General features: G+C 37.0%; 1 protein-coding gene across 1 annotated transcript in view; it reads left to right on the top strand.

The window, feature by feature from the left end:
* The window catches only part of LOC120053577 (phosphatidylinositol 3,4,5-trisphosphate 5-phosphatase 1-like), a 30,305-nt gene extending 23,511 nt beyond the window's left edge, over window positions 1-6,794 (top strand). The window contains exons 4-6 of the mRNA XM_039000707.1: window positions 3,344-3,509; window positions 4,095-4,235; window positions 6,686-6,794. Coding sequence (XP_038856635.1) covers window positions 3,344-3,509; window positions 4,095-4,235; window positions 6,686-6,794 — 416 coding nt within the window. The remainder of the gene's footprint in view (window positions 1-3,343; window positions 3,510-4,094; window positions 4,236-6,685) is intronic.
* Window positions 6,795-14,515: the final 7,721 nt, after the last annotated feature.

Genomic DNA, 14,515 nt, shown 5'->3' with positions numbered 1-14,515 from the left:
TGAAACATAAGACATTACGTTTTGTTTTTTTTACCCCCTTTTTCTCCCCAATTTCGTGGTATTCAATTGTTAGTAGTTAATGTCTTGTCTCATCGCTACAACTCCCGCACGGACTTGGGAGAGGCGAAGGTCGAGAGCCATGCGTCCTCCGAAACACAACCCAACCAAGCCGCACTGCTTGTGTTAAAACACAGCGCGCATCCAACCCGGGAAGCCAGCCGCACCAATGTGTCGGAGGAAATACCGTACACCTAGCAACCTGGTCAGCGTGCACTGCGCCCGGCCCGCCACAGGAGTCGCTAGTGCGCGATGAGACAAGGATATCCCTGCCGGCCAAACCCTCCCTAAACCGGACGACGCTAGGCCAATTGTGCGCTGCCCCATGGGCCTCCCGGTCGCGGCCGGCTGCGACAGAGCCTAGATAGATATAGGTAGATATATACTCCTAGGTAGATATATACTTGTAAACAGGAGTACTGGAGTCAATTGAGGTAGATATATACATGTAAACAGGAGTACTGGAGTCAATTGAGGTAGATATATACTTGTAAACAGGGGTACTGGAGTCAATTGAGGTAGATATATACATGTAAACAGGAGTACTGGAGTCAATTGAGGTAGATATATACATGTAAACAGGAGTACTGGAGTCAATTGAGGTAGATATATACATGTAAACAGGAGTACTGGAGTCAATTGAGGTAGATATATACTTGTAAACAGGAGTACTGGAGTCAATTGAGGTAGATATATACTTGTAAACAGGGGTACTGGAGTCAATTGAAGTAGATATATACATGTAAACAGGAGTACTGGAGTCAATTGAGGTTGATATATACTTGTAAACAGGAGTACTGGAGTCATTGAGGTAGATATATACTTGTAAACAGGAGTACTGGAGTCATTGAGGTAGATATATACTTGTAAACAGAAGTACTGGAGTCACTGTGGTCGATATATACTTGTAAACAGGAGTACTGGAGTCAATTGAGGTAGATATATACTTGTAAACAAAAGTACTGGAGTCATTGAGGTAGATATATACATGTAAACAGGAGTACTGGAGTCAATTGAGGTAGATATATACTTGTAAACAGAAGTACTGGAGTCATTGAGGTAGATATATACATGTAAACAGGAGTACTAGAGTCATTGAGGTAGATATATACTTGTAAACAGGAGTACTGGAGTCAATTGAGGTAGATATATACATGTAAACAGGAGTACTGGAGTCATTGAGGTAGATATATACTTGTAAACAGGAGTACTGGAGTCAATTGAGGTAGATATATACTTGTAAACAGGAGTACTGGAGTCATTGAGGTAGATATATACATGTAAACAGGAGTACTGGAGTCAATTGAGGTAGATATATACATGTAAACAGAAGTACTGGAGTCATTGAGGTAGATATATACATGTAAACAGGAGTACTGGAGTCATTGAGGTAGATATATACTTGTAAACAGAAGTACTGGAGTCACTGTGGTCGATATATACTTGTAAACAGGAGTACTGGAGTCAATTGAGGTAGATATATACTTGTAAACAGAAGTACTGGAGTCATTGAGGTAGATATATACATGTAAACAGGAGTACTGGAGTCAATTGAGGTAGATATATACTTGTAAACAGAAGTACTGGAGTCATTGAGGTAGATATATACATGTAAACAGGAGTACTGGAGTCATTTGAGGTAGATATATACTTGTAAACAGGAGTACTGGAGTCATTGAGGTAGATATATACATGTAAACAGGAGTACTGGAGTCAATTGAGGTAGATATATACTTGTAAACAGGAGTACTGGAGTCAATTGAGGTAGATATATACATGTAAACAGGAGAACTGGAGTCAATTGAGGTAGATATATACTTGTAAACATGAGTACTGGAGTCAATTGAGGTAGATATATACTTGTAAACAGGAGTACTGGAGTCACTGTGGTCGATATATACTTGTAAACAGGAGTACTGGAGTCAATTGAGGTAGATTCAATGCCATACAACTCCTTCCGACGCCTCCAACTGCTCTTAAATACAAGTAAAACTAAATGCATGCTCTTCAACCGATCGCTGCCTGCACCTGCCCGCCTGTCCAACATCACTACTCTGGACGGCTCTGACTTAGAATATGTGGACAACTACAAATACCTAGGTGTCTGGTTAGACTGTAAACTCTCCTTCCAGACTTACATTAAACATCTCCAATCCAAAGTTAAATCTAGAATCAGCTTCCTATTTCGCAACAAAGCATCCTTCACTCATGCTGCCAAACATACCCTCGTAAAACTGACCATCCTGCCGATCCTCGACTTCGGCGATGACATTTACAAAATAGCCTCCAACACTCTACTCAGTAAATTGGATGCAGTCTATCACAGTGCCATCCGTTTTGTCACCAAAGCCCCATGTACTACCCACCACTGCGATCTATACGCTCTCGTTGGCTGGCCCTCGCTTCATACTCGTCGCCAAACCCACTGGCTCCAGGTCATCTACAAGACCCTGCTAGGTAAAGTCCCCCCTTATCTCAGCTCGCTGGTGACCATAGCAGCACCCACCTGTAGCACGCGCTCCAGCAGGTATATCTCTCTGGTCACCCCCAAAACCAATTCTTCCTTTGGCCGTCTCTCCTTCCAGTTCTCTGCTGCCAATGACTGGAACGAACTACAAAAATCTCTGAAACTGGAAACACTTATTTCTCTCACTTGCTTTAAGCACCAGCTGTCAGAGCAGCTCACAGATTACTGCACTTGTACATAGCCCATCTATAATTTAGCCCAAACAACTACCTCTTTCCCTACTGTATTTATTTATTTATTTTGCTCCTTTGCACCCCATTATTTCTATCTCTACTTTGCACATTCTTCCACTGCAAATCTACCATTCCAGTGTTTTACTTGCTATATTGTATTTACTTCGCCACCATGGCCTTTTTTTTGCCTTTACCTCCCTTATCTCACCTCATTTGCTCACATTGTATATAGACTTATTTTCCTACTGTATTATTGACTATATGTTTGTTTTACTCCATGTGTAACTCTGTATTGTTGTATGTGTCGAACTGCTTTGCTTTATCTTGGCCAGGTCGCAATTGTAAATGAGAACTTGTTCTCAATTTGACCTACCTGGTTAAATAAAGGTGAAATAAATAAAAGATATATACATATAAATAAGATATATATTTATATATATATAAGATATATATACATGTAAACATGAGGTAAAGTGACTGGAGGTGCTATTACTCAAGTAGTTGTAATTAAAGTACTACACAGGGGTATGATACTGATACTTTCATTATGTCTAACAGTTTGACTGTTGTGGTTGTTCGTCTCCAGATCCAGTTAAATACCCGCCTCAGCTACCACCCAGGAACTTCTCAGGAGGTCTGTCAGCCAATGGCAGTAAAGAGACCCTCGGGGGAGAGTCACAGACTTCAGAGCTAGCCTGTGCTTCCCTGAGAGACACGTACCTACAGAGGCTGCAACATTTGGACATGTCTAAGTATGCTAATTTGGGCCCACAAAATCTTCTCAGAGTGTTGATCTGAGATCAGGTCCCACCCTATCCGATGTAATCTTATTCGTTATTGATCAGGCAAAAATGTATCTTAGATCAGCACTTTTGATTTGCTAGGTTCTGGCCTTTCTAGGGAGTTTTTTCCTAGCCACCGTGCTTCTACATCTGCATTGCTTGCTGTTTGGGGTTTCTGCACAGCATTTTGTGACATCAGATGATGTAAAAAATGACTTTTAAAATTTAATTTTATTTGATACACTGAGACACTTCTCATTCTACCATGAGCTGCAAAATGCTGATTGAGTGTCTTCAGTAGTATTGTGTTACTGACGACATGTTGCATTGTGTTACCCAGCTGCCAATCTTTTAGTTAGGCATCAACAAACTAATCACACTGACTGATCAAATAAAATAAAATTCAATTTATTTATATAGCCCTTCTTACATCAGCTGATATATCAAAGTGATGTACAGAAACCCCCAAAACAGCAAGCAATGCAGGTGTAGAAGCAAGGTGGCTAGGAAAAACTCCCCGATAAACTCCCTGACTGATAATTCATTGTCTTCCAGCCTGCCAGAAGAGCACCAACAATCCATCCAGGAATACTTCCACACGTCACTCCGTCTCGATGCTGAGCAAGCCCAGAATGGGAATCCCAACCTTCCCCATCTGAAAAAGCTCACTATGGGAATTTGCAAACATCTTAACAGGTACAGTAGACTTACAGACAATAGCTAGTGTAACCGATGTGAAATGGCTAGCTAGTTAGCGGTGGTGCGCGCTAATAGCGTTTCAATCGGTGACGTCACTCGCTTTGAGACTTTGAAGTAGTGGTTCCCCTTGCTCTGCAAGGGCCGTGGCTTTTGTGGAGCAATGGGGGACGACGCATCGTGGGTGACTGTTGTTGATGTGTGCAGAGGGTTCCTGGTTCGCGCCCGGGTTGGGGCGAAGGGACGGTCTAAAGTTATACTGTTACACAGTGGTGTCCCAAATTGTTGACACCCTTGGTGTGGTGACCACTGATCGGCTGAATACCCTGGGTATATATAAAGTCATCAAAAGTTTAGTATTTGCTCACATATTTTTACCACACAATGACTACATTACCAATAACAGGGGAGGTTAGCATGTCTTGGAGGTATGATAGAACCTCTCACCATTACCAATAACAGGGGAGGTTAGCATGTCTTGGAGGTATGATCTAACCTCTCACCATTACCAATAACAGGGGAGGTTAGCATGTCTTGGAGGTATGATCTAACCTCTCACCATTACCAATAACAGGGGAGGTTAGCATGTCTTGGAGGTATGATCGAACCTCTCACCACTACCAATAACAGGGGAGGTTAGCATGTCTTGGAGGTATGATCTCTAACCTCTCACCATTACCAATAACAGGGGAGGTTAGCATGTCTTGGAGGTATGATCGAACCTCTCACCATTACCAATAACAGGGGAGGTTAGCATGTCTTGGAGGTATGATCGAACCACTCACCACTACCAATAACAGGGGAGGTTAGCATGTCTTGGAGGTATGATCGAACCACTCACCATTACCAATAACAAGGGAGGTTAGCATGTCTTGGTGGTATGATCTAACCTCTCACCATTACCAATAACAGGGGAGGTTAAGAGACCCTGTGGGGGACCAAGAGGCATGGAGAGGCAGCCTTTAGTTACTATGCCCCCAGCCTTCAGTTACTATGCCCCCAGCCTTCAGTTACTATGCCCCCAGCCTCTGGAATAGCCTGCCAGAGACCCTGAGGGGGACCAAGAGGCATGGAGAGACAATCTTTAGTTATTATGCCCCCCAGCCTTTAGTTACTATGCCCTCAGCCTTTAGTTACTATGCCCCCAGCCTGCCAGAGACCCTGAGGGGGACCAAGAGGCATGGAGAGGCAGCCTTCAGTTATTATGCCCCCAGCCTCTGGAATAGCCTGCCAGAGACCCTGAGGGGGACCAAGAGGCATGGAGATACAGTCTTTAGTTACTATGCCCTCAGCCTTTAGTTACTATGCCCCCAGCCTCTGGAATAGCCTGCCAGAGACCCTGAGGGGGGCCAAGAGGCATGGAGAGGCAGTCTTTAGATACTATGCCTCCAGCCTTTGGAACAGCCTGCCAGAGAACCTGAGGGGGACCAAGAGGCATGGAGAGGCAGCCTTTAGTCACTATGCCCCCAGCCTTTAGTTACTATGCCCCCCATCCTTTAGTTACTATGCCCCCAGCCTTCAGTTACTATGCCCCCAGCCTCTGGAATAGCCTGCCAGAGACCCTGAGAGGGGCTGAAACTGTGGACATATTTAAAAGAGATCTTGAAACACATATTTTTAGCTTTGCTTTGCCTTAGGGTGGTTTTAAGTTGTTCATTTTGTGTCATAATTTTTTCCTGTAAAGGACATTGCGTTGTATTCTGTGTCTGAAATGTGCTGTATAAATAAAGCTTGATTTGATTTGATTAAACAATCATTTTTTTTCTGAGCAATTGCATTAATAGAAAATAAGATAATTTCCCAAAAAATTTTGTGAGCATATAATATAGGCCAGTATTTTAATTATTTATTTTATACAGTCATTATTGCTCATCTTTATCAAATCAAATCAAATGTATTTATAAAGCCCTTCGTACATCAGCTAATATCTCGAAGTGCTGTACAGAAACCCAGCCTAAAACCCCAAACAGCAAGCAATGCAGGTGTAGAAGCACGTGGCTAGGGAAAACTCCCTAGAAAGGCCAAAACCTAGGAAGAAACCTAGAGAGGAACCAGGCTATGAGGGGTGGCCAGTCCTCTTCTGGCTGTGCCGGGTGGAGATTATAACAGAACATGGCCAAGATGTTCAAATGTTCATAAATGACCAGCAGGGTCAAATAATAATAATCACAGTAGTTGTCGAGGGTGTAGCAAGTCAGCACCTCAGGAGTAAATGTCAGTTGGCTTTTCATAGCCGATCATTAGGAGTATCTCTATCAAGGGTGGCAATAATTCTGGACACCACTGTATATATCTGCAACATTTAAAGCACTCAGCGTTCACTGTTAACAGCAGGGTTGTTATAGAAATTCCAACCCTGGGAAAACCAGCATTTGATTCACCCTAACTCTTGTGGGATGAATGAAGTATTTTCAGTTGAATTAACATTTCTGGTGCTCCTGTGTTGTCAGTGAGATCTCCCGTACCCTGCCCACTCTGGAGGCTTTTCAGAGGCTTCTAGACCAACAGCTGTCCCCAGTGGTCGGCCGAATGAGAAGTCAGGTGGGTTGTTTGTTATAATTAATATGAGCCATTGTTTTAACGTCAACATTCAGTAAGGAGATGGGACAGTATGAGCTGCTATCAAGATGTTATTCATTTTTTACATCATTATTCAATCAGGAAACAGGTCGGTATGAGGATCCATTCTAGACTAGAGGGTCTTTGTCGTTCTGTAAAATGAGTGATAATGCTATCTGATTGTAGGTATATAGATGCTTCATGGTTGCAGGTGGCTATTATTAACCATTTATCAGACACTTCTGTTTAGTGTTACTGTCATCTCTAGTCTAGTATACAGTATTTATATCATTTCTGGTCTAGTCTACAGTATTTATATCTCTGGTCTAGTATACAGTATTTATATCATCTCTGGTCTAGTCTACAGTATTTATATCTCTGGTCTAGTATACAGTATTTATATCATCTCTGGTCTAGTATACAGTATTTCTATCTCTGGTCTAGTATACAGTATTTCTATCTCTGGTCTAGTATACAGTATTTCTATCTCTGGTCTAGTGTACAGTATTTATATCGCTAGTCTAGTATACAATATTTATATCTCTGGTCTAGTGTACAGTATTTATATCTCTGGACTAGTGTACAGTATTTATATCTCTGGTCTAGTGTACAGTATTTATATCTCTGGTCTAGTATACAGTATTTATATAATCTCTGGTCTAGTATACAGTATTTATATCTCTGGTCTAGTGTACAGTATTTATATCTCTGGTCTAGTGTACAGTATTTATATCTCTGGTCTAGTGTACAGTATTTATATCTCTGGTCTAGTGTACAGTATTTATATCTCTGGTCTAGTATACAGTATTTATATCTCTGGTCTAGTGTACAGTATTTATATCTCTGGTCTAGTATACAGTATTTATATCATCTCTGGTCTAGTGTACAGTATTTATATCTCTGGTCTAGTGTACAGTATTTATATCTCTAGTCTAGTATACTGTATTTATATCTCTGGTCTAGTGTACAGTATTCATATCTCTGGTCTAGTATACAGTATTTATATCTCTGGTCTAGTGTACAGTATTTATATCTCTGGTCTAGTGTACAGTATTTATATAATCTCTGGTCTAGTATACAGTATTTATATCTCTGGTCTAGTATACAGTATTTATATCTCTGGTCTAGTGTACAGTATTTATATCTCTGGTCTAGTGTACAGTATTTATATAATCTCTGGTCTAGTGTACAGTATTTATATCTCTGGTCTAGTATACAGTATTTATATCTCTGGTCTAGTATACAGTATTTATATCTCTGGTCTAGTATACAGTATTTATATCTCTGGTCTAGTATACAGTATTTATATCTCTGGTCTAGTGTACAGTATTTATATCTCTGGTCTAGTATACAGTATTTATATCTCTGGTCTAGTGTACAGCATTTATATCTCTGGTCTAGTGTACAGTATTTATATCTCTGGTCTAGTGTACAGTATTTATATCATCTCTGGTCTAGTGTACAGTATTTATATCTCTGGTCTAGTATACAGTATTTATATCATCTCTGGTCTAGTCTACAGTATTTATATCATCTCTGGTCTAGTATACAGTATTTATATCTCTGGTCTAGTATACAGTATTTATATCATCTCTGGTCTAGTCTACAGTATTTATATCTCTGGTCTAGTATACAGTATTTATATCATCTCTGGTCTAGTGTACAGTATTTATATCTCTGGTCTAGTATACAGTATTTAAAAATCTCTGGTCTAGTGTACAGTATTTATATCTCTGGTCTAGTGTACAGTATTTATATCTCTGGTCTAGTGTACAGTATTTATATAATCTCTGGTCTAGTATACAGTATTTCTATCTCTGGTCTAGTATACAGTATTTATATCTCTGGTCTAGTATACAGTATTTATATCTCTGGTCTAGTGTACAGTATTTATATCGCTAGTCTAGTGTACAGTATTTATATCTCTGGTCTAGTATACAGTATTTATATAATCTCTGGTCTAGTATACAGTATTTATATCTCTGGTCTAGTGTACAGTATTTATATCTCTGGTCTAGTGTACAGTATTTATATCTCTGGTCTAGTGTACAGTATTTATATCTCTGGTCTAGTGTACAGTATTTATATCTCTGGTCTAGTATACAGTATTTATATCTCTGGTCTAGTGTACAGTATTTATATCTCTGGTCTAGTATACAGTATTTATATCATCTCTGGTCTAGTGTACAGTATTTATATCTCTGGTCTAGTGTACAATATTTATATCTCTGGTCTAGTATACTGTATTTATATCTCTGGTCTAGTATACAGTATTTATATCTCTGGTCTAGTGTACAGTATTCATATCTCTGGTCTAGTGTACAGTATTTATATCTCTGGTCTAGTGTACAGTATTTATATCTCTGGTCTAGTGTACAGTATTCATATCTCTGGTCTAGTGTACAGTATTTATATCTCTGGTCTAGTGTACAGTATTTATATCTCTGGTCTAGTGTACAGTATTTATATCATCTCTGGTCTAGTATACAGTATTTATATCATCTCTGGTCTAGTATACAGTATTTATATCATCTCTGGTCTAGTATACAGTATTTATATCATCTCTGGTCTAGTATACAGTATTTATATCTCTGGTCTAGTATACAGTATTTATATCTCTGGTCTAGTATACAGTATTTATATCTCTGGTCTAGTGTACAGTATTTATATCTCTGGTCTAGTATACAGTATTTATATCTCTGGTCTAGTGTACAGTATTTATATCTCTGGTCTAGTGTACAGTATTTATATCTCTGGTCTAGTGTACAGTATTTATATCTCTGGTCTAGTATACAGTATTTATATAATCTCTGGTCTAGTATACAGTATTTATATCTCTGGTCTAGTATACAGTATTTATATCATCTCTGGTCTAGTGTACAGTATTTATATCTCTGGTCTAGTGTACAGTATTTATATCTTTGGTCTAGTGTACAGTATTTATATCTCTGGTCTAGTGTACAGTATTTATATATCTGGTCTAGTATACAGTATTTATATCTCTGGTCTAGTGTACAGTATTTATATCTCTGGTCTAGTATACAGTAATTATATCATCTCTGGTCTAGTATACAGTATTTATATCATCTCTGGTCTAGTGTACAGTATTTATATCTCTGGTCTAGTGTACAGTATTTATATCTCTGGTCTAGTATACAGTATTTATATCTCTGGTCTAGTATACAGTATTTATATCTCTGGTCTAGTGTACAGTATTCATATCTCTGGTCTAGTGTACAGTATTTATATCTCTGGTCTAGTGTACAGTATTTATATCTCTGGTCTAGTGTACAGTATTTATATCTCTGGTCTAGTATACAGTATTTATATATCTGGTCAAGTGTACAGTATTTATATCTCTGGTCTAGTATACAGTATTTATATCTCTGGTCTAGTATACAGTATTTATATCATCTCTGGTCTAGTGTACAGTATTTATATCTCTAGTCTAGTATACAGTATTTATATCTCTGGTCTAGTGTACAGTATTTATATCTCTAGTCTAGTATACAGTATTTATATCTCTGGTCTAGTATACAGTATTTATATCTCTGGTCTAGTATACAGTATTTATATCTCTGGACTAGTGTACAGTATTTATATCTCTGGTCTAGTATACAGTATTTTTATCATCTCTGGTCTAGTGTACAGTATTTATATCTCTGGTCTAGTGTACAGTATTTATATCTCTGGTCTAGTGTACAGTATTTCTATCTCTGGTCTAGTACACAGTATTTATATCTCTGGTCTAGTGTACAGTATTTATATCTCTGGTCTAGTGTACAGTATTTATATCTCTGGTCTAGTATACAGTATTTATATAATCTCTGGTCTAGTATACAGTATTTATATCTCTGGTCTAGTATACAGTATTTATATCTCTGGTCTAGTGTACAGTATTTATATCATCTCTGGTCTAGTGTACAGTATTTATATCTTTGGTCTAGTGTACAGTATTTATATCTCTGGTCTAGGTTACAGTATTTATATCTCTGGTCTAGTGTACAGTATTTATATCTCTAGTCTAGTATACAGTATTATTATCTCTGGTCTAGTGTACAGTATTTATATCATCTCTGGTCTAGTGTACAGTATTTATATCTCTGGTCTAGTGTACAGTATTTATATCTCTGGTCTAGTATACAGTATTTATATCATCTCTGGTCTAGTGTACAGTATTTATATCTCTGGTCTAGTGTACAGTATTTATATCTCTGGTCTAGTGTACAGTATTTATATCTCTGGTCTAGTGTACAGTATTTATATCTCTGGTCTAGTGTACAGTATTTATATCTCTGGTCTAGTATACAGTATTTATATCTCTGGTCTAGTGTACAGTATTTATATCTCTGGTCTAGTATACAGTATTTATATCATCTCTGGTCTAGTGTACAGTATTTATATCTCTGGTCTAGTATACTGTATTTATATCTCTGGTCTAGTATACAGTATTTATATCTCTGGTCTAGTGTACAGTATTCATATCTCTGGTCTAGTATACAGTATTTATATCTCTGGTCTAGTGTACAGTATTTATAGTATCTCTGGTCTAGTGTACAGTATTTATATCTCTGGTCTAGTATACAGTATATATATCTCTGGTCTAGTGTACAGTATTTATATCATCTCTGGTCTAGTGTACAGTATTTATATCATCTCTGGTCTAGTATACAGTATTTATATCTCTGGTCTAGTATACAGTATTTATATCTCTGGTCTAGTGTACAGTATTTATATCTCTGGTCTAGTGTACAGTATTTATATCTCTGGTCTAGTGTACAGTATTTATATCTCTGGTCTAGTATACAGTATTTATATAATCTCTGGTCTAGTATACAGTATTTATATCTCTGGTCTAGTATACAGTATTTATATCATCTCTGGTCTAGTGTACAGTATTTATATCTCTGGTCTAGTGTACAGTATTTATATCTTTGGTCTAGTGTACAGTATTTATATCTCTGGTCTAGGTTACAGTATTTATATCTCTGGTCTAGGTTACAGTATTTATATCTCTGGTCTAGTGTACAGTATTTATATAATCTCTGGTCTAGTGTACAGTATTTATATCTCTGGTCTAGTATACAGTATTTATATCTCTGGTCTAGTGTACAGTATTTATATCATCTCTGGTCTAGTATACAGTATTTATATCTCTGGTCTAGTATACAGTATTTATATCTCTGGTCTAGTATACAGTATTTATATCTCTGGTCTAGTGTACAGTATTTATATCTCTGGTCTAGTATACAGTATTTATATCTCTGGTCTAGTGTACAGTATTTATATCTCTGGTCTAGTGTACAGTATTTATATCTCTGGTCTAGTGTACAGTATTTATATCTCTGGTCTAGTATACAGTATTTATATAATCTCTGGTCTAGTATACAGTATTTATATCTCTGGTCTAGTATACAGTATTTATATCATCTCTGGTCTAGTGTACAGTATTTATATCTCTGGTCTAGTGTACAGTATTTATATCTCTGGTCTAGTATACAGTATTTATATCTCTGGTCTAGGTTACAGTATTTATATCTCTGGTCTAGTATACAGTATTTATATCATCTCTGGTCTAGTGTACAGTATTCATATCTCTGGTCTAGTATACAGTATTTATATGTCTGGTCTAGTGTACAGTATTTATATCTCTGGTCTAGTGTACAGTATTTATATTATCTCTGGTCTAGTGTATAGTATTTATATCTCTGGTCTAGTATACAGTATTTATATCTCTGGTCTAGTGTACAGTATTTATCTCTGGTCTAGTATACAGTATTTATATCATCTCTGGTCTAGTGTACAGTATTTATATCTCTGGTCTAGTGTACAGTATTTATATCTCTGGTCTAGTGTACAGTATTTATATCTCTGGTCTAGTATACAGTATTTATATCTCTGGTCTAGTGTACAGTATTTATATCTCTGGTCTAGTATACAGTATTTATATAATCTCTGGTCTAGTATACAGTATTTATATCTTCTCTGGTCTAGTGTACAGTATTTATATCTCTGGTCTAGTGTACAGTATTTATATCTCTGGTCTAGTATACAGTATTTATATCTCTGGTCTAGGTTACAGTATTTATATCTCTGGTCTAGTATACAGTATTTATATCATCTCTGGTCTAGTATACAGTATTTATATCTCTGGTCTAGTATACAGTATTTATATCTCTGGTCTAGTATACAGTATTTATATCTCTGGTCTAGTGTACAGTATTTATATCTCTGGTCTAGTATACAGTATTTATATCTCTGGTCTAGTGTACAGTATTTATATCTCTGGTCTAGTGTACAGTATTTATATCTCTGGTCTAGTGTACAGTATTTATATCATCTCTGGTCTAGTGTACAGTATTTATATCTCTGGTCTAGTATACAGTATTTATATAATCTCTGGTCTAGTATACAGTATTTATATCTCTGGTCTAGTGTACAGTATTTATATCATCTCTGGTCTAGTGTACAGTATTTATATCTTTGGTCTAGTGTACAGTATTTATATCTCTGGTCTAGGTTACAGTATTTATATCTCTGGTCTAGTGTACAGTATTTATATCTCTAGTCTAGTATACAGTATTATTATCTCTGGTCTAGTGTACAGTATTTATATCATCTCTGGTCTAGTGTACAGTATTTATATCTCTGGTCTAGTGTACAGTATTTATATCTCTGGTCTAGTATACAGTATTTATATCATCTCTGGTCTAGTGTACAGTATTTATATCTCTGGTCTAGTGTACAGTATTTATATCTCTGGTCTAGTGTACAGTATTTATATCTCTGGTCTATAGTAAATATTTATATCTCTGGTCTAGTGTACAGTATTTATATCTCTGGTCTAGTATACAGTATTTATATCTCTGGTCTAGTGTACAGTATTTATATCTCTGGTCTAGTATACAGTATTTATATCATCTCTGGTCTAGTGTACAGTATTTATATCTCTGGTCTAGTATACTGTATTTATATCTCTGGTCTAGTATACAGTATTTATATCTCTGGTCTAGTGTACAGTATTCATATCTCTGGTCTAGTATACAGTATTTATATCTCTGGTCTAGTGTACAGTATTTATAGTATCTCTGGTCTAGTGTACAGTATTTATATCTCTGGTCTAGTATACAGTATATATATCTCTGGTCTAGTGTACAGTATTTATATAATCTCTGGTCTAGTGTACAGTATTTATATCATCTCTGGTCTAGTATACAGTATTTATATCTCTGGTCTAGTATACAGTATTTATATCTCTGGTCTAGTGTACAGTATTTATATCTCTGGTCTAGTGTACAGTATTTATATCTCTGGTCTAGTGTACAGTATTTATATCTCTGGTCTAGTATACAGTATTTATATAATCTCTGGTCTAGTATACAGTATTTATATCTCTGGTCTAGTATACAGTATTTATATCATCTCTGGTCTAGTATACAGTATTTAAATCTCTGGTCTAGTATACAGTATTTATATCTCTGGTCTAGTGTACAGTATTTATATCTCTGGTCTAGTATACAGTATATATATCTCTGGTCTAGTGTACAGTATTTATATCTCTGTTCTAGTGTACAGTATTTATATCTCTGGTCTAGTATACAGTATTTATATCATCTCTGGTCTAGTGTACAGTATTTATATCTCTGGTCTAGTATACAGTATTTATATCTCTGGTCTAGTGTACAGTATTTATATCTCTGGTCTAGTATACAGTATTTATA

The sequence above is a fragment of the Salvelinus namaycush genome, chromosome 9 (assembly GCF_016432855.1).
Source record: "Salvelinus namaycush isolate Seneca chromosome 9, SaNama_1.0, whole genome shotgun sequence".
In the NCBI taxonomy this organism is placed as follows: domain Eukaryota; kingdom Metazoa; phylum Chordata; class Actinopteri; order Salmoniformes; family Salmonidae; genus Salvelinus; species Salvelinus namaycush.
This window is presented reverse-complemented; position numbering and strand designations above follow the sequence as displayed.